At 49.7% G+C, this 20,940-nt stretch overlaps 1 protein-coding gene across 1 annotated transcript in view; it reads left to right on the forward strand.

Moving 5' to 3' along the window:
* The window catches only part of EBF4 (EBF family member 4), a 60,839-nt gene that overhangs the window by 36,638 nt on the left and 3,261 nt on the right, over positions 1 to 20,940 (forward strand). The window contains exons 8-15 of the mRNA XM_055307198.1: positions 14,966 to 15,047; positions 15,883 to 16,000; positions 16,097 to 16,230; positions 16,328 to 16,454; positions 18,230 to 18,318; positions 18,482 to 18,547; positions 18,647 to 18,824; positions 18,898 to 19,086. Of these exons, the coding sequence (XP_055163173.1) occupies positions 14,966 to 15,047; positions 15,883 to 16,000; positions 16,097 to 16,230; positions 16,328 to 16,454; positions 18,230 to 18,318; positions 18,482 to 18,547; positions 18,647 to 18,824; positions 18,898 to 19,086 (983 nt within the window). The remainder of the gene's footprint in view (positions 1 to 14,965; positions 15,048 to 15,882; positions 16,001 to 16,096; positions 16,231 to 16,327; positions 16,455 to 18,229; positions 18,319 to 18,481; positions 18,548 to 18,646; positions 18,825 to 18,897; positions 19,087 to 20,940) is intronic.

Below are 20,940 nucleotides of genomic sequence, written 5' to 3' on the forward strand. Positions count from 1 at the left end.
TTTTAAGTAATTTTCTTGGTAGTTGTCCTGGAAATTACAATTAATATCTTAATTAATTAATTAACTAATTTTTAAGATTTTATTTATTCATGAGAGACAGAGAGAGAGAGAGGCAGAGACATTGGTAGAGGGAGAAGCAGGCTCATCTCAGGGAGCCTGATGCAGGACTCAATCCCAGAGCCCCAGGACCATGCCCTGAGCCGAAGGCAGATGCTCAACCTCTGAGCTACCCAGGCGTCCCTAATATCTTAATTTAAAACAATCTAATTTAGGGGTGCCTGAGAGGCTCAGTTGGTTAAACATCTGACTTCAGCTCAGATCACAATCTCAGAGTCCTTGGATTGAGCTTTGCATCAGTCTCCACACTCAGTGGGGAGTCTGCTTGTCCCTCTCCCTCTGCTCTTTCCCCCACTCCTGCACTCTCTCTCTCTCAAATAAATAAAATCTTTAAAAAATCTAATTTAGATGATTACCAACTTAATTTCAATATATACAAAACAATACTTTTTTTTAAAGATTTATTTATTGGGGCAGCCCGGGTGGCTCAGCGGTTTAGCGCCACCTTTGGCCCAAGGTATGATCCTGGAGTCCCGGATCCCCTGTGTGGAGCCTGCTTCTCCCTCTGCCTGTGTCTCTGCCTCTCACTCTCTCTCTCTCTCATGAATAAATAAATAAAATCTTATTTTAAAAAATAAAGACTTATTTATTTATTTATGATAGAGAGAGAGAGAGGCAGACACAGGAGGAGGGAGAAGCAGGCTCCATACTGGGAGCCTCGCACAGGACTCGATCCGGGGACTCCAGGATCTCGCCGTGGCCAAAGGCAGGCACTAAACTGCTGAGCCACCCAGGGATCCTCCAAAACAATACTCTTAATAGAGCTTCATTGCCTCCTTTCTCTTTTGTTATATCCCTGTCAATTCCATTGTATCTTTATGCATTATAAACCCATCAACACAGTTTTATAATTACTGCTTTATGCAATTTTCTTTGATAGATTTTCTTTTTTAGAGCAGTTTTAGATTTACAGCAACAGTGAATGGAAAGTACAGGGAGTTCTCATATACTCCTTGCCCCCAAACATGTATAGTTGCCTTTTTTTTTTTTAAGATTTTATTTACTTGTTTACTTTAGAAAGAGAGAGAGAGCACATGCACATGTGCGTGAGCTGGGGGAGGGGCAGAGGAAGAGAAAGAATCTCAAGCAGAATCCCCACGGACCACAGAGCCTGACTCGGGGCTCTGTCTCACAAACCTGAGATCGTGACCTGAGCTGAAACCAAGAGTCAGAAACTTAACTGACTGAGCCACTCTGGTTCCCCTGTAGTTGCCTTTTTTTTTTTTTTAATTTTTTTATTGTAGTTGCCTTTTAAATTATGTAGGAAGACAAAATAGTTATAAACAAAAATATACTTATAATGTCCTTTATGTTTACCTGTATAGTTGCTTTTACCAGTACTCTTTTTTCTCCATATTCATTTGAATTACTCTCTCATGTCCTTTCATTTCGGGTTGAAGCATTGCCATAAATATTTCCTATAAGAAAGATCTAACTAACTTCAAGAAAGATCACCACCAAGTGATGAATTCCCTTAGTTTTTGTTTATCTGAAAATTTTGCAATTCATCTTTCATATTTATTTAATTTTCCAAAAGTTTTTGCTTCATGTTTGAAGGATACTTTTGTTGGATATAGAATTTTTGGTTGACAGTCATTTTCTTTCACTACTTTGTCATCTCATAACTGTGTGACCTCCATAGTTTCTGATGAGAAGTCAGCTGTTAATCTTATTGAGGCTCCCTGTAGGTAATGAGTTGCTTTCTGTTGCTTCCCAGATTCTTTGTCTTCAGCTTTTGACAGTTTGAGTAGGATGTGTCTACATTGTGGACCTCTTTGAATTATTACTACTTGGTTTGCTTTCTTTCTTTCTTTCTTTCTTTCTTTCTTTTTCTTTCTTTCTTTTTTTTTTTTTTACTACTTGGTTTTCATTTAGCTTCTTGGATGCACAGAATAGGATTTTTCACCAACTTTAGGAAGTTTTTGACAATTATTTCTTCAAACATTCTTTCTGCCCATTCTCTTTCTTCTCTCCTGTTGGGGTATCCATTATGAATATATTAGTATACTTGATGGTTTCCCACAACATCTTAGACTTTGTTCATTCTTTGTTCTTTTTCCTCTCCTCCAGAACTAGATAATCTCAACTGACCTACTTCAAATTCATTTGACTTTTTTTCTTCTGTCAACTCAGATGTGCTGTTGAGTTTGTCTATAATTTTTTCATTTCAGTTGTCCTTCTCAGCTTCTGAATTTATTTTTTAAAGATTTTTAAATCTTTATTTAGGGGCACCTGGGTGGTTCAGTGGTTGGGCACCTGCCTTCGTCTCAGCTCATGATCCCAGGATCCTGAGATCAAGTCCCGCATCAGGCTCTCTGCTGGGAGCTTGCTTCTCCCTCTGCCTGTGTCCCTGCCTCTCTGTGTGTATGTCTCTCATGAATAAATAAAATCTTTTAAAAAATATATTCTGTTTATTTGAGAGAGACAGAGGGAATACAAGTGGGGGGAGGGGCAAAGGGAGGGGGTAAGCGACTTCCCACTGAGTGGGGAGCCCAATGTGGGCCTAGATCCCAGGATTCTGAGATCATGACCTGAGCCAAAGTCAGACACTTACCTGACTGAACCACCAGGTGCCCCACAGTTCCAGAATTTAAGTGTTCTTTTTTTAATAATTTGTATCTCTTTATTAATATTCTCTATATGGTGAAGTATTCTCATACTTCAATTTTTTGAACATGGTTTCCTTTAATTCTTTAAACATTTATAATGGCTGATTTAAAGTCTTTGTATAGTAAATCTAGTATGTGGACTTCTTCAGGAACAATTCCTAGTGATGTTTTATTTCTCATGTATGGGCCATACTTTCCTGTTTCTTTGCATATCTCATAATTATTCATTGAAGGGGCAGCCCAGGTGGCTCAGTGGTTTAGTGCCATCTTCAGCCCAGGGCCTGATCCTGGAGACCCGGGATCAAGTTCCACGTCAGGCTCCTTGCATGGAGCCTGCTTCTCCTTCTGCCTGTCTCTCTCTCTCTCTTTCTCTCTCTCTCTATCTCTATCTCTGTATGTGTGTGTGTCTATCATGAATAAATAAATAAAACATTTAAAAAAATAATTATTCATTGAAAACTGGGTATTTTTATAATATGGTGTAATAACTGGAAATCACATCCCCCTTCCCAATGTTTGTTGCTGTTAATGTCTGTTTACTTAATGACTTTTGTGGACTAATTCTATAAAGTCTTGGCATGTGTGGCCACTAAAGTTTTGGTTCAATTAGCTTAGTGGTCAGCTTATGATTGGACAGGCATTTCTAAATGCCTTACCAATTTGTCTTCAATCATTTGCCAAATCATTTGCTGCATATATGTTGGGGCATGTCTTCAATGTTCCAGCAATTTACAACTCTGACTTAACCTCTACTTCCTACTTGTGCAGGTTTTAGGATCAGCCAGAGATGAGAGACTAGGGCCTTCTAAGATCTTTCCTGGACATGTGCTCTTTCCTGCACATTTACATGGCTTCCTAGATCTCCAGGAATATATGAAAGGTTCTCAGAGCCACCGTATGAACATGTCATTCCCAGTTTTTCCTTTAAAGTTTTTGACCAGAGTCTTGTTTGCCCCAACTAGTGTCATTGCCTCCAGCAACAGCAATGTTAAACAATTGCCAAAGGTTGTTCTCAACAAACACCCCAAGAATAGGGATTTTCCCACTAAGCAAGCTCTGGCTCAGATCAAATAACTATTCCAGTGAATGGGGTTGTCAGGGAGTTGCCAGAGAGATCAAATTTGACAGTTGTCTAGGAGTACATATTGAGAAGCTCCAAACAGTCTTCTCCTTCCAGTCGCTACTAGGCACTAGTTTTCCCAGCTACCATGGTTGCAGTGCTGCTGGTTTTCAAATCTACTGCACAGCTAAAAAGAAGGGGATGGGGAATAGGGCAAATAAAAATATTGCAAAGCTCTCTGTTAGTAAAATTCAGCCATTTCTTTTGAATAAATACTCCTTGCATTGTGCAAAACTTTTGTTAATTTCCAAGTTCTGAAAAAGTTTCAACAGTTTTTGCCTGTGTTCCTCTGCATTATCAAGGAATGGGTTTTCATAGGTTATTTCTCTGCAATTCTCAAAGTCCTATCTCTGCAATTGATATATTTTTAAAGATTTTATTTATTTATTCACGAGAGACACACACACACAGAGTGAGAGAGAGAGAGAGGGAGAGGCAGAGACATAGGCAGAGGGAGAAGCAGGCTCCATGCAGGGAGCCCAACATGGGACTAATGCAAAGCCTCTGCATAATAATAGAAGGAAATAAAGATCAGTGTAAAGCTTTAAGACAACACTCAGTAGAAATCTCTACAAGGATAGAAATGTTCTGCACTGACCAATGTGGTAGCTAACAGCCACATGTAGCTATAGGGCACTTGACATGTAGCTACTATGACCGAAGAACTGGATTTTTAATTTTATTTCATTTTAATTAATTCAAGCTTTGCCACATGCAGCTACCATATTGGGTATCATAGTTCTAAGACTAAATATTTTCTTGATTGGCCTGGTGTAGGAGTGGGTGGGGAAGACTCCCTCCGGTGGGAAGTCTACAGCTCTTCTCTTCTGGCTCACAGGGGTGGACTGGAGCTGTGGGATACGCATGCACTCTGGCATGTAGTTGTGCCTGGTACACAGCGGATATTGTAGTGATACTGTTGAAACAGGTTGTGTCTGAGCTACCTGACAGAGGTAAGTTTTATTCTACCCTGTTGTGGGCAAGCTTAAATATAGTCTCTAGGTCAAGTACAATCTAACAAATGCAATGATAAGAAGGGAGCTGCTAGAGAATCAACTTTCCTTCTTAACAGTCAATGCAATAGTCACTGTTTTTCTGCACAGCCACAAAACAAGCTCACAGTACTGTCCACCTCCTTCCACTCTTTCCAGTGGGGTCTCTGCTTCCACACTGCTGCTGTTGCAAACACAGGCTTCTGTCTGGGGCCCATTCTGGCAATTTTCCTTGGTGTCCTAGAACCTCACTACTGGGTCAGTACTGTGGTAAGACTGAGGTTCCCTCTTGCCTGCAGAATGAATCGCGCTTCCTTCCCTACTCTACTCCTTTCAGAACTGAGAGCATTTGGGAGAGAGATTGAGAACCAGATGGGGTTCGTGTGAGATTTCCTCATGACTTCCATGGCTCCCCAAGCCGCCCCTAGCGGGACCACCCAAAGACAAGAGTCCTCAAGCCACCCCTAATTCAGAACAAATTTAAGGGATAATCTCTGGGCAACTGAACCGGGCCCCTACACTGGGAATAGAGCTACGGACAATGACCCCAGAGGATATTGGAGGAGAGAAGTGCAGGATGAGGAAGTCTGGGAGACCATAATAGGTGGAATGGGAGATGGGTGGCAAATCACTGTCTGCAATTTGAATGATAAATTCTCTCCATAAAGTTAAGAGCTATTCAGAGTTGGGAGACTCAAGCCAATGTAGACTGTCTGGCCAGACGACTTGGAGCAAGGCCCCTACCTCACTCAGCTTGTTGCCTCATAACAGGGAGCTGACTCTTAACCCACCCGAAAGGAATGTTGCGAAGTAAGGCGTCCTTATGCAGGTTCTGCACAATATCATTTCTTACCCCACCCCGCCCTCAGCCTGATTGCCCGTCTCAGAGAAGTAGCCTCAACAGCACCAAGTCAGTCAGTTAGAGCTAGGGGAAAGCTTCCTGACTGATATGGTCACAGATGAGCAGGAGAGGAGTGGGAGCCTCTGCCAAGGGTCCTGGGATGTCTGGGCTAGGAATGGAACTGTCTCTGAATGGGAAGGGGGCAACTCTCAGCCTCTGTCCTCTCTGCTCTGGGTCACAGGCACGTTAAGGAAAGAGCCAGGCCTTGCTAACCCCCAACCTCTGCTTCTCACATGATTCATAAGTAGGAGGTGCCAAGGTTTCTGCTTGGGAGCCTGGCTCACCCACCCAGAGCCAGAAGAACACACACCTTCCCTTCAGTCTTGGGACCCCTCCATTCCCCTTCATATCGCCAAATTAGTTACCAGCACATCTTCCACCTCTGTGGAGTCCACCTGCCCATCCATCCCCTCAGTTCCCCATCCTTTTCTCCATCCCTGCTCCTCTTCTGTTCTTCCCTTGGAACCCAGCATCCTGCATCCACAGAGGACTCTCAAGGCTAAGGGGACACATGGGGGATGTGTGTGTATGTCTGTGTCCACATGGGCACAAAATAGGCTTCGTGCTCAGGGACCCACTGTAACTGTGCTCCAGCCTGGCCCTGTTGCTCCACGTGGGGTGCCCAGAGGACTCCCACTAACAGCCCCTCTATCCCTCCGGGAAGTGGAGTCACCACTGCTCTTCATGGGCAGCCTTGGGGGGGGGGGCTGTAGCAGTCTCTTTAACACCTCTCCCCCTCTCCTCAGGCCCCATGCCCAGCCCTGAGGTTTGGAGAGCCTAGTAAGTGCCCTATCAACATGTTAATCAAATTACTTAGGAGCTAAAATTGACGCTGTTCATTAATTATACAAGATTATGCTAATTGTGCATGCAAATGCATGCAGGGGAACAGAAGGTGTTCAGGCGCATGGTGGGCCATTAGCATAGAGGATGGGGTGCGGGTGCATTGGCATGCTAATGTATGCGCCCCAGCTATTTATAGGCCCCCAGCCCATCTGCACTGCAGCCACCTCTGCCCCAAGTAGGGATCATGGTGGGGAGGCCAGGTCCAGGCCTGGCAGGTGGCTTTGGCCCTGGAGACACTTGGCTTTGGCTGCTGCCCCAGGCTGAGATCAGGAAATAGCGTGCCACCCCATCTGGGCCACCCCAACCTGGACCTGGATTATCACACCAACCCTCTTGCTTCCATCCCTTTTTCTAGCCTAGGCCTTTTGGAGGCAAAATGCTTCCAAACGACATAGACATAGCCGATATGGCACCCTGTACTGACTCCCCATCACCCAGAGGATCCAAATCCTGTAGGATTTGGTGCAAACCCCCAGGCCCTGGTCCACAGCTCTCCTCCTCCATCTTGTCAGGTAGCATGCATGGGAAAGTGTGCCATGCATGCCCCCAGTCCTCAGCAGGGCTATTTATTCCCTCTGCATGAAGGGCCCCCCTGCCTCTTACTCCTCTTTGAGGGAAAATGCCCCTGGTCTTTCAAGGTCCCAAATGCCTGAGATAAAATGTGACCTCTGGGAGCACTTCCATCTCTGCCAGGCAGAGTGGCTGCTGCAGTTCCCCTGGGCAGGTCATCCTGCTGTGTCCACCACTCTGTCGTACTGACTGTACTTTAGGTTTCTCTGTTTCCTGCTAGACTGTAATTTTCTCAAGACCTTGTTTGCCTCTTGATTGCGCTGCCTGACACACATAAGGTGTTTAATACATCTTTTTAAATGGGTGTGTCAAATAAATGAGGGGATGAATGGTCCAGCCGCCATATCCTTGCCTGTCCTTGAGCTGGGGGCAGGGAGCAGCAGCAGACAGTGAAAATAGGGCACAGACCTTGCCCCCAGAAGATGTTCTGTTTCTTTTGAGACTCATAGCTCAAAGGCAAGCCGTTTCGAGTCAAAATTAGCAGAGGACTCCCCTGGCCCCAATTCCCCATCCCAGGCTGTAATGCCAGCTGTGCACTTAGAAATAAAAAATCCAGTTTTATTTTACACTTTGCTCCCCATCTGTTTTCTTTCCCAAGGCAGTCACAGGACACTTGTTTGGAACACTCTGCCCCAACTCATGTATCCATTCACATCACTCCCTCTTTCTTGATCTGTACTATCCAATATGGTTGGTAGCCATAAGCCACATGTGAGTATCTCAGTTCAAATTAAAATGAAACCATGGGGGCAGCCCAGCCTCGGTGGCGCAGCGGTTTAGCGCCGCCTACAGCCTGGGGTGTGATCCTGGAGATCCGGGGATGGAGTCCCATGTCAGGTTCCCTGCATGTAGCCTGCTTCTCCCTCTGCCTGTGTCCCAGCCATTTTCTCTCTCTCTCTCTCTCTCTCTCTCTCTCTCTCTCTCTCTCTCAATAAATAAATAAATAAATAAATAAATAAATAAATAAATAAATAAATAAAATTTAAAAAACAAGTTTTAAAATGAAACCATGGGGCACCTGGCTGGCTCTGTCAATGGAATGTGAGACTCTTGACCTCAGGGTTGTGAGTTCAAGTCCCATGTCGGGTGTAGAGATTACTCAAAAATAAATTTAAAAATAAATAAGTAAAAGCAAATAAATTAAAATGAGACAAAATTGCAAACAGTTTCTCAGTCACACTGGCCACGTGTCAAGTGCTCAAGAGCTACATGTGGCTAGTGAACATCATATTGGGAAAGGCTCTCTTGGCCAGCACTTGCAATCTAGACCTCCGTAGCCTGGCTCCTGATGGTCCTGTAGCTGTAAGCATCCTTGGACTTGAGTCCTGCTCTTTTGATTACTAACAGCTTTGCCTCTGGAAGTGGGAATGTGGTTTCTGCTCAAAGTGAGTCTCTCATGGGATGTCAGGAGGGCAAAGATGGTGCAAAGGTGTGCAATCTGGTATCTTATAGGATGAGATTCCTAGAAGCAAAGCTGAAGATGGGGGTGCTTGTGAAAGGGATTTTTACAGGGCAGCCCGGGTGGCTCTGCGGTTTAGCGCCACCTTCAGCCCAGGGCCTGATCCTGGAGACCTGGGATCAAGTCCCACATAAGGCTTCCTGCATGGAGCCTGCTTCTCCCTCTGCCTGTGTCTCTGCCTCTCTCTCTCTCTCCCTGTGTCTCTCATGAATGGATAAATAAATAAAAATCTTTTAAAAAGGGGGGGGGATTTTTATTGGAGGAGAGCCCTGGGAAGAAAAAGAGAGGAACAACATCTGGAGGATAAGATTAGCAAGGAGACAGTCTCAACTGGAGTCTAACACCATCCTGAGCCTTTGGGGGAGTTCTGGAACCTGAAAAGCACAGGGAGTTGGTCCTCCGTGTGATGTCAGTCTGTCTTTGGCTGGGGGCTGCTTGTGAGGAGCATCTACTTCTAGCTGAGGATAATTTGTAGTGGGGGCAGCTGTGAGCCCTTTAACAGCCAATGCTCACAACGGCCGGGGGTCGGGGAATCCAGCAGGCACCCACCCACACTGTGGCACCTGGACACTGCTTTCTACCCCCCCACTCCCAGGAACCTAGGGTTTGCGAGTGGACTCACATCACTCACCTCCACATTTTCCTTCCTCTTCTGAGTAAAGTGCTGTGCTGGGGAGCTTTCCTTATGCAGTGGTGTCACCCCTGAGAAGTTATATATACATCAGATGTTTGCACCAGAGTCACATTCCACCCAACATTTGCTTCCATTGACAAGGAAGGTTCATTTTCATTTCATCTCGAGTTGTTTTTACAGGGAGAAATAAAATGCATTTATAGGAATGACGGGGAAGGCTAAGCTATGTTCAGGATGTGGTAAGGCAGGTGTGCGAGCAAACTGCTCTTACCTTTCACTTAAATCATAGGCGCCCGAGTCATGATGCAGAACTAACCACCCTTGAATTGCCTTATTAGCTGGATGACCACCGTCCACAGCTCTTCATCTGGTCTCTCTCTTTTTATTTATTTATTCATGAGAGACACAGAGAGAGGCAGAGACAGAAGTAGTTTCCCTCTGGGGAGCCTGATGCGGGAATCAATCCCAGGACCCTGGGATCACGAACTGAGCCAAAGACAGACACTCAACCACTGAGCTACGCAGGCGCCCCTTTTCATCTGTCTTTTATTAACCTTTTTATAATGGGGAATGTTGAACATCTAGGCCAGAATAGAATAATGAACCACCAGTATCCTTCCCTGAATTTCAACAGTGACCAGCTCTTGGCTCATCTTGTGCAACGGGTCTTTAATCCCGAACGCCTTCTCAGGCTGACAGCAACAGCCACAACAGCCAAAGACTCCCAGATAGGAGCAAGGGGACCTGAGTCTCTTTGCATCCTTGCTGGATTTGTGACCTTGAGAAAAATGCCATGAAATGGCTAAACGTGTCTCTGTACCGCCCGCCTCTCAGGGCTGCTTTGGAAGGAGGCCCATGGCTGGGGCAGGTTGGATGGACTCTGAGAGCCCCAATTATTTTTTTTAAGATTTTATTTATTAAAAAAAAAGATTTTTTTAAATTCATTCATGAGAGACACAGAGAGAGAGAGAGAGAGAGGCAGAGACACAGGCAGAGAAAGAAGCAGGCTCCATGCAGGGAACCCGATGTGGGACTTGATCTCAGGTCTCCAGGATCACGCCCTGGGCTGAAGGCAAGGGCTCAACCGCTGAGCCACCCAGGTGTCCCTGAGAGCCCCAATTAGAGAGAATTTTCCATGACTCCTGTCAATATCAGGGTCAGAGAGTCCCAGGCCTGTGTCCAGACTTCGGCGTTTACTATGACTTGGTCATTTATTCTCATTTATCCTTGGTTTCCTCATCTGTGAAGTGGGAATGATTGCAGACCTATACCACCTCTGGGTTATGAGAGGATTTAACAAGGTAATGCCAATGATGAGCTCAAGAGAGTTGTAGGCTCCTGCTAAGTGCTTGAGAGATTAGACCTGGATCACTTTTTACTTTGGGGGGTTGGGACAGGAGGGGGGTACTTTTGTATTTCATTTGTGATTCATGCTCGTGTTTTTTTGGTATGTTTCTTACAGTAAGTCTGAGGGACTAATGGCAGGTCCTGGGACTTTTTCACCTTTCTCTCGCTCCTCTTCCTATGAGGCCTAGATGAGGAGACATGCCCTCTTAGAGCCTCATGGCCACAGCGGGGATGGCTCTGGGCACAAGTCCTGCCCTGGCCCAGGGAGCCTCCTAAAATGCTCACTTCCTTGGGAAGACTCAGGTCAGCCAGGGCTGTGCACTTAGCCTGGTTTTGCTTCCCCAGAGCCCAAACTAGGCATGGACATGGGGCACTGGAGGCTCACTTCCAAATTCATGCTGAGGGCTGCTCAGAAAATGCCCCCCCCCCGCCTCCGCCAGGCTTACCCAAGTTTGTCTGGTGGCTGCTTCCCAGCTGACCAGCAAGGCTTCACAGCCTTTCAACAAAGTATCCCATCTCCTGCCTCTGGTTCCTGTGAGATGTCCCAGAACTTGGTCCTCACTTACCCAGACCCTACCAGGCTCTTTCCAGGGAAGGGGAAGAGAGAAGAAATGGGGTATGTAACAACACTGGAATACAGTTGCCAAATAAGCTACAAAACTAGTTAATGTCTGTAGGATGATACAATTACAAACTTTAGGGCTAATTTCTCTACCAAACAAATTATTTACTTCTCCCAATAAAAATCATTTGCATCTTAGCAATTTCCTGCAAATTAACACCACCTTTACAGAGTCTAGGCCCTGATCAGTAGCAAATACAAGTCCAAGTTACTTTCCCCTAGAGAATTATATAACACTTGGGTGACTTTGCTAACAAGTCTCTAGAGCAGCACTATCCAGTATAAATCTAACACAAGCCACAAATATAATTTTATATTTTATAGTAGCCTCATTTTCAAAATAAAAAGAAACTGGTAACATTATGACAATATAGTGTATTTAATCCAATATATCTAAAATATTATTTTAACATGTAGTCAATACAAAAATATTACTAGTCAGCTATTTTACATTCTGTGCTTTTTATTCTAAGTAAATCATTGAAATTCAGTGTGAATTTGATACTTACATCTCAATTCAAACCACATTTCAAGGGCTCAGTGCCACATGGGGCTAGCGGCTGCCTGCTGCACTGGACAGTGTTGTTGTAGAGCAGTGCCTCTCAAATTTTAGGAGGCATCAGAATCACCTGGAAGGCTTATGAAAACACAGATGCCTGGGCCCCACCTGAAGCATCTCAGGCGGTGGGGGGGGGGGTGTCTGAAATTCTGCATTTCCAACAAGTTCCCAGGTGAATCTGATGCTGCTGCTGCTGCTGGTGGTGGTCTAGGTGGCACACTGAAAACCACTGTCCCACGATGACTTCGAAAGGACTCTTAGTCATCATTTTGCCTCATTTTCAAGTTGTGGGTCATTTTTCTTAATGCCCCCTGAGGTGGGAGCGGGAGTCATGAGGTGCACCGCGGTAGCAGCCAGCTGACGCTCTGGAGACTTGTTTGCATTGGCTCTGCCCCTGACTGGCTGAGAGCAGCCTCACAGACTACCAGTTGGCAGCTGTAACATCGCTGCCGCTGACTGCCTGCAGCTCTGAGCTAGAAGTTCAGGGGGCAGGGAAAGGGGACTGACGCCCACGGAGCACCCAGACCTTGTGTGGCTGCTCCTTGCACCCTGCAGGTAATGCCACCCAGGCTTAAAAATGGAGATGTTCTGGGGGCGGGTCCCTGGAGATGGAGGTGCAGGCAAGGCCCTGGGGCTCTGAGGGAGGGGCTGTCCCTGAAGTCTAGAATGGCCAGAAAAGCCTGGCCAGACAGGGAGTGGGGAGTGGTGTAGACCCAGAACAAATACTACCATGATTTATTTCTGGAAGTGAGTTATACTGGAAGGAAGAAGGATGGGGAGACGTGCTGAGGAAGGGCTGCGGGGGCTCCCAGGGGTGCAGGTGGGGGACAGGCCACTGCAGGAAGCAGCAGTGAGGCCATGGGAGGTTGAAAATAAAAGATATCCCAGAGGCTGTCCTTAGAAGGTGCCTCAGCAGCCAGCATTTGCTGCTGTCCCGGTTCTCCTGGTGGCTGGAGATGGATACTTAGAGATGCAGGATTCACCCCAGGCCACAGAGTGAGTCGACACCTGGGCTAGAGCCCATATCTCAGGAAACATTTCCTCTGGATTCTGTACGTTTGGGAGTGGGGTTGGGTGTAGTGGGCATGTGTGTAGATGCAAGAGAAGCATGTCACCTTTGGGACAATTCCCATGCTTGCATCATCAGCTATATGTATGAGCTAGCATTAATCCCCTTCAGGACAGGGACTGTTCCTATCCCGATGTCTGGATGTCTGCCCTCCTCCTTCTAGCACCTCATAAAGGACTGAGCACGTGAATATGGAATTGAAATGAGGTGGATTGTACCACGTGTGATGATTGTGTCTACACTTTATGTCATGTAAATGTGGGGCATACATAAGGTGACTACTATGGCCATAAGGCCATACACCATGACATGTCTCATAGAGATATAGGAAATCATTATTATGGCAGATAATGTGAGATAAATGGAGTGTCTATACTGTTTGGGAGCATTTGAGGTGACTGCACTTTGGGATGACCTACTGAGTATACAGGGCATCTGTACTGGGGTGACTACTGTTTGGGAGCATATAAGCTATCTGCACTGCAGTGTACCCAGTAGGGGTGAATTTGGGGTGTCTACATGATGGGTGTGTACCATTTGGGGTCATATGAGGTACCTGCATTTTGGAATGCTCCTCTTCAGGGCCGTATAGAAGGTCTACACAACATGAAAGTATTTTGAGGGGACGTTTTTTGTGGATGGAAATGTGTGCTGATATAATGTCCCTATAGAAAGGAAAATGAAAGGAGTTCCCAGAAGGGTATTCACTGGGTGGAGGAATATGACAGGTGGTAAGATGTCAGCAGTGTGGACAGAGGCCAGGCCTGGGTAGAGGTAAATCTCCAGGAAAATGACTGGTTCCAGTGCCTAATGAGAGGCTGCCCCTTGGGACACCTCATTCCAGGGGTGGTACTCATCCCTACCAGCACTTAGGGACCTCCTATTTGGGAAGTAACTTTTAGAATCTGTGACAAATCTTCCTCTGAATGTGAAGTTCATGCTTGCAGGCTTTGGAGAAAACTCTAGGGAGTTAAATTAGGTATTCCAATTACTGTAAGTGAAAAGGAGGTATTCATTGTGTATATGTACAGCGTGTCTGACAGGTACACCATGTGTGTGTGATGGGCATAGGCTCTGTCTGATGAGGTTTTTGCTATGTGTATAGTGAATGTGGAACATGTGCAAAAGAGATCTGAGTGAGATGTGCTGTGGCAGGGAGTCTGCTACACGTGAGTGAGATCTGTGTGCAAGAGGGATTTGTTGGTGGGATCTACTGTGAAGGAGGAAAGGTGATCTGTTTGCTCTGTGTGATGACTATACAGCATTTGCAATGACTGTATTTTGGGTAATCATATACTACATAAAGTGGTATATTAATAGATATACTCTCATATTCCTTCTGTGCATATATAAGACGGGCATACACTGCACATGATGGGTGTAGGTGTAGACTCTGTGAGTAGTACACCATATGTGTATGATGACTACAGGCTGTATGCAGAATATGTGTCGTATATGTACTGTGAAGGGTATACCCTGTGTGTAGGGAGTATATACTGTGTGTGATGGTTCTGTCTTGTGAGTAACAGTGTATAAGGCATATACTATACATAATAGATGTATCATTATGAGTATACCTTGCATGGGTGATATAGTATACTTGGGAGGAGGGATATGCCCTGTGATGTGGATGCACTGTTTGTGTGATGCACATATACTATGACAAATATACATGTGGGATGAGTTCACAGGTAAGCGTGAGTACATACTATATATGGCATATACATCATGCGGTGGGTATAATTCATGAGTAGTAGATATATATATATATATGTATACACACACATATTATTTATGGTGAATATCCTTTGCATGGATGTGATGAGTATATACTTTGTGGGATAAATAAGCACCGTGTGATCCTACACTGGGCACAGGGGTGGATATTCTGTGTTGTGAATGAATTGTTGGGAAGGGTCTACTTGGTGTATATCAGGCAATCTGTATATATGCACTATATATATATGGTGGTGGGAACATGGAATGTGTGCCTTGTGTGAGCCGGCAGAGGGGAGTTGCCCCACTGGGAAGGGGCATGGAAGGGGAGGGAGCAGTTGGCTCTTCTTCCATTCCCAGACCCCTTAGCCCAGCCCTTGAGCCCACCTACCATACTGTTTCAGGTTCTTTCTCAAGTTCTTCCTCAAGTGCAACCAGAACTGTCTAAAGAATGCGGGGAATCCCCGAGACATGCGCCGCTTCCAGGTGGGTCTGGGAGAGGGGTCCCCTTGCGCACCCACCCAGGATGCACAGCCATCCTGATGGGGTGGGTGGGAAAGGCTGTGGTCTTGCCACCCTGGGAGAAGCCTCAAGGCAGATCTCTGCCCAGCCCCGTGCTTCAGGGCCTGGTGCCTGCTGGGGGTAGGGCAGCTCCATCTCAACTTATGCTGGCTGCCAAGGGAGGCTTCATTAGAGTCCCACTTAAGGAGATGCTAATTGTGACATTTTTACATGATTAACGACCCAGCTAATTTGCATAGCGTGAAGCAGAGAGCAGCTGCCCTTACCACATCCCCAAGCTGCATACCCCTCCCAGTGAAGGGTGGGAGGGAGAGAAGGAGGCAGCCCCAATTTCCTCCCAAGGGGGGCGGGGAGCTCCTGCTGATGGCTTCTCTGGCTGATGCCATCTCCCCACTTAGTCAAAAATCTCACTCCCACTTGCCTCAGACACATTCCTGCCTCGGAGCCTCAGGGATACAGCCCAGGGGGCGTGCGTGCTACGTGCGTGCGTGCGCAAAAACCGTAGCCGCTCTGCTCAAGGAGCCAGAGTTTTTTTTTCCGGGCCTCTTGATTTTTCTAGTTCCTGCGGGGTCACTTCCCCTGGGCAGCCAGAGGTAGCGCATCTGGGCTATGGATTGATGGAGCTGCTGCCCCCCACCCCCCAGTTCAGCCCCTGCGGGAATCTCTTTCCCATGCCAATGTCTGAGTTCCAGCACCCAGCCCTCCTCCCGGAGCTGCTGGAGCTGCTGATGTCCCGCATCAGTCCTCTCCAGGGAGCCCCTGAGGGCCTCAGCCAGGCTGGCCTCCGCTCTCCTTGCAGGTGGTGGTGTCCACGACGGTGAGCGTTGACGGACACGTGTTGGCGGTGTCCGACAACATGTTTGTGCACAACAACTCCAAGCACGGTCGCAGGGCGCGCCGCCTGGACCCCTCTGAAGGTCAGGACTCCCGTCCCAGCCCCGGCTGCCCTGGGCCCAGCCAGCCTCCAGTCCCCGGGGAGCAGGCCCTGATCTGGCTCCTCTCCTGCCTCCCAGCTGCCACCCCCTGTATCAAGGCCATCAGCCCCGGGGAGGGCTGGACCACCGGAGGCGCCACCGTCATTGTCATCGGCGACAATTTTTTCGACGGATTGCAGGTCGTGTTCGGGAACGTGCTCGTGTGGAGTGAGGTGGGCCACCCCCCCACCAGTCTCCCTCCGGGCCTCGTGGCTGGGCCCTCCCCTCGCCCCGGGCTGGAACCCGCAGGCCTCCCCTCTCCCCTCGCAGCTCATCACGCCCCACGCCATACGGGTTCAGACGCCCCCGCGGCACATTCCCGGGGTGGTGGAGGTGACCCTGTCCTACAAGTCCAAGCAATTTTGCAAGGGAGCCCCCGGCCGTTTTGTCTACACAGGTAAGGAGTCAGGCGGGGGACAGGGGGTGGGGGCAGAGAGGCCTCGGGTTGCTGGATGGAGCCCCCACCCTGTGCACCTGGAGCCCGGGTCTCCGGGTCAGCCAATATCTAAGGTGCGGCCACGCCCCCTGAGCGGCTGCTCCGTCTCTTCCCCACCGAAACCCCTGGACCCCTCCTCGCGCGGGACCTCCTTTCTCTGAGCTTCTCAGTTGCCCTCTTTGTTTTGTTTTGTTTGTTTTGTTTTTAAGATTTTATTTATTCATGAGACAGAAAGAGAGAGAGAGGCAGAGACACAGGCAGAGACACAGGCAGAGGGAGAAGCAGGCTTCATGCAGGGAGCCCAATGTGGACTCGATCCCAGATCTCCAGGATCATGCCCTGGGCTAAAGGTGGTGCTAACCCCCACCACCCCCGGCTGCCCCTCAGTTTCCCTCTTTGGCCTGACTCCTCAATCATCTCCCGGGCTGGGAGTCTTAGCCCTACCGGGACTTCCTCCCTCCCTAGGGCCTCCTTGCCAGGGCACTCCCCCCACTCCAGCCAACCCCCTCACACACTCCCCAGGGTCTAGAGTATTTCCAGTGGCACATCTATTTCAAAGGTTCCCCAAAATAGGCTTGATGCTCTCTAATCTATCCTGGGTTTCTTGGTTTCCCAAGCCACCCCAGTCTTCCCTCTGTGTGAGCATAAAGTGGTATGTGCATGTGCACGCACAGGCACACACACACACACACACACACACACAGCCCTTGCAGGAAGCCAGGGCATCGAAGTTTACACAAGACAGAAGTGTAGAATCCCCCATCCTGGCTCTATTTGACCACTGGCCAGGACCCTCTCCACCTTCCTCCAGCTGCCCTGCCCCAGCCACCACCACCACCCCACCACCCCCACCCCCGCACCACCCCCGCAGAGAATCACTTAGCCCTTCTAGGCACCGAACACTCCCTAGGGATCCTACTTAACTGTCCTGTCAGGGTTAGGGGGTGAGTGAAGCTACCGTGGAGGGGTGGGAGGAACCTCTAGGGGGAGTGTGGGCTTCGCTGAGCTAAGCTGAGACTGCAGGGATGAAGAGGGAGGTAGAGATGGGCAAGGATAGACAGGCCTGGAGAAGGAATGGCCAATGTAAAGACCTGGGAATGAGTGCTTTCCATGTTAAGGGGAACTGAAGGAAATTCACGGAATCTGGAGTTGGAAGTGAAGAAAGTGGATAGGGCTTTGAGGCTGGTGCGTTGGTCCAGGCCGGGCTGGAGGAGGAGGAGAGGTGGGGGTCCTGGGGAGCCTAGTCAGGAGTCTGCCACCTAGTCTGCAAACTTCTAACGGTCAGATGCTGCTGGGAGTCCATCTGAGCTGTGATAAATGGAGGCTGTTGAGGTTTTTAATTTTTGTAATGAATATGTTGCTCCTCATAATGCAGACAAAAATGCAGACAGAAAACTCCCTCCAGCCCTGCCCCTAGGAATGTAGAAGCTAATTCGGATATACAGTTGCCTTTTTTCGAATCACAGATGGATGGTATAGTGCTTGTGTGTTAATGCCAAGCACCTGGCACAGGGCCCGGCTCAGTAAATATTTGTTGAATGAATGAGCAAAGAAAGGAACTGAGGAAACTCCGCGAACCGAACCTCGCTGACCCGTGTGCCCGGGAGTTTTCTGAGAGGTTTGGGCTGGGCTTGGTGGAGGGGGTCTGCGGCGAGGCTCCCGGCCCGGCTGCTGGCGGGCTCGGCCCTGCGGCGGGCACTGGGAGGGGGTCCTCCAAACGCCGCCCTTCTCCCCAGCCCTGAATGAGCCCACCATTGACTACGGATTCCAGAGGCTACAGAAAGCCATCCCCAGACACCCCGGAGATCCGGAGAGGCTGCCCAAGGTACCGAGAGGCGCGGGGCCCGGCCCGGGGATCGGCCCGGGGATCGGCCCGGGGATGAGGGTGACGGGTGGCCTGGGGGCGGGGCGGGGCGGGGAGGGGACGCCCGGCCCCCTGCCGCCCCGGGCCTGTCCCTCCGTCCCGCCGTCTCCTCCCCCGCCCCCAGGAAGTGCTGTTGAAGCGGGCGGCCGACTTGGCGGAGGCCCTGTACGGAGTGCCCAGCAGCAACCAGGTAGGGCGCCCGGCCCGCCCCCTCGCGCCGCCAGGCCGGGGCTGCCCGCCTCCCGGCGCCCGCGGCTGCCCCGGCCGTGCCCCGCTCTTGTCTCCGCAGGAGCTCCTCCTGAAGCGCGCGGCGGACGTGGCCGAGGCCCTGTACAGCGCCCCCCGCGCGCCCGCGCCGCTCGGACCCCTGGCCCCGAGCCACCCTCACCCCGCCGTCGTGGGCATCAACGCCTTCAGCAGCCCGCTGGCCATCGCCGTCGGGGACGCCACGCCGGGCCCGGAGCCGGGTGCGTCCCACCGCCCCCGCGCGCAGCCCCCGGCGCCCGCGAGCGCCGCGCGCCTGACCGCCCTCTCCCGCAGGCTATGCGCGCAGCTGCGGCAGCGCGTCCCCGCGCGGGTTCGCGCCCAGCCCCGGCTCGCAGCAGAGCGGCTACGGCAGCGGCCTCGGCGCGGGCCTCGGCGGCTACGGGGCGCCGGGCGTGGCCGGCCTCGGCGTGCCCGGGTCCCCTAGCTTCCTCAATGGCTCCACGGCCACCTCGCCCTTCGCCAGTGAGTGTCCCCTGCCCGGGGAGCGGCCTGGGGGCTCAGCCCTGCCGGGTCTCAGCCCAGGGGAGGGGGTGGGGGGCTCCTCTGCCGTGGGACCCCCGCCCTCGCCCCTGGCTGCACATCCCGGGCCCTGGGCCGGGGCAGTTCCCGCACCTTTAGTGTCTTTGCGGATTTCAGTTGCACACCTTCTTCTAGCCCTCTCCTCCTCCTGAAGGGGGCTTTAACCGGGGAAAGTCCGGCTGAAACCTGGCGGACCGCCACCTTTCCGTCTTGTGCCAGGACTTTGGGAGAAGGCTGGCGCCCCCTGCCGGAGGCCCTAGGGAACTAATGGCTCCATCAAAATGGGCTTCGAAACCTGTCCCCCTTGGTCTGAAAAAAAAGCATCCGAGGAGGGAAGATGTGGCTCCCTGCGATCTGGTCACGAAGAGCAGGCGAATTCTGTGTGGTCGGACAGCTGGATTCAGGGTTTGAAAGTCCAGATCAGGATCTGTCTGACGTTCAGCAAACTACTTTATTTCTTTCAACTGCAGTTTCCTCTCTCTAAAATGGGATCAGTGTCACCCCTGCCTAGGGTTGTTCTCAGATCTGAATGTGCCACCGTGCACGTTTAGAAAGAGTATAGATTCCCCATCCTGGGTCCTGCTCTTCCTAGCTGTGGGTTTGAACCTGACTCTCTCCTGGTGCCGTGGGCTCAGCTTCTGGGACACATACCCATGTTAACGCAGGCCATAAACCTCTGCTCTCCCTACCAAAACCCCTATCTCTCCTGGGGTTCTCTCACATCCTTCAGATTTGGGATAGCATTCTTAAAAACTCTATGGTTGCCCCTTAAATTTTAAACTGGTGGGATCTGGAATACCAGTCCTTCTCCTCCACCACACACAGTGCATTCAGCAGTGGGGAACACACTGCCCCAGGGGACAGAAGCCACCCCATCTGGGGTTTCCCCATTGAGCCAGAGGATCAAGAATTCTAGCCCTGCTTCCAGCATCAGCTGGAAACACCCTGGACTTGCCTAAGGGCCAGTCCCATCTCATGACCAGTTCTTACCCAGGTACCCATCCATTCCCTGTGGCATGTGGCACAGCTCCAGGGGTGTTATTTTCATTGAGTTTGTCAGGACATGCCAGAAATGACATCCAGAACTGCCCTAGCCAGATGGTCTGGGGCTGTCTGCTTGGGCCTCCCCTTGGTCTTTTGCTTTGGCCACAAGTATCTCCCAGTATGACTCACAGATCCCGGTACTCCCCAAGCTACAATATGTGGCTGCAAGCTCCCAGCCTTGAGAGATACAGTACATTTTCCGGCATTTGTCTCAAGCGTTCCACAGAGCTCCATGGACCTCATCATCTATCAGTGAGCACTGTTTTAAGGTGATGGTGCTCCATGAAGCTGGGGACATTTGGAACAGGGGCAGCTGTTGAAGACATCACTTAATCCAAGGGGTGTGGAGGTGTGCTCTAATACCAAAGGCAGCCTTCTCAAGCTATTGGGTTCTTTCAGGAAGTTCCCATCCCTACCCCATGCCAGCTGCTTGGACAACACTCGAATCACAGCCTTATTGGTATTCAGAAGAGAGAGGCAGGGAATCAGGTTCAGATGAGGATGTAGAAAGGAGGATCCGGAGGTACCCGAAACCCACAGGAGAGGAGGCTGCAGTAGGGGCAGACAAAGCCTGTATGCAGGAGACTCTATGGCTGTTCCCAAGAGAGCAATCCATCGCCCTGGATGGCCAGGAAGTTTCAAACGGGAAGATCCAAGGATATGGATCTCTGTGTCTTTGTTTTAAAAGGCTGGAGGGAGGAGATATAGAAGGCCTCCAGGCCCCAAGCTAGAGGTGATAAGGGCCTATATTAA

The sequence above is a fragment of the Nyctereutes procyonoides genome, unplaced genomic scaffold (genome assembly GCF_905146905.1).
Source record: "Nyctereutes procyonoides isolate TBG_1078 unplaced genomic scaffold, NYPRO_anot_genome, whole genome shotgun sequence".
Classification (NCBI taxonomy): Eukaryota; Metazoa; Chordata; class Mammalia; order Carnivora; family Canidae; genus Nyctereutes; species Nyctereutes procyonoides.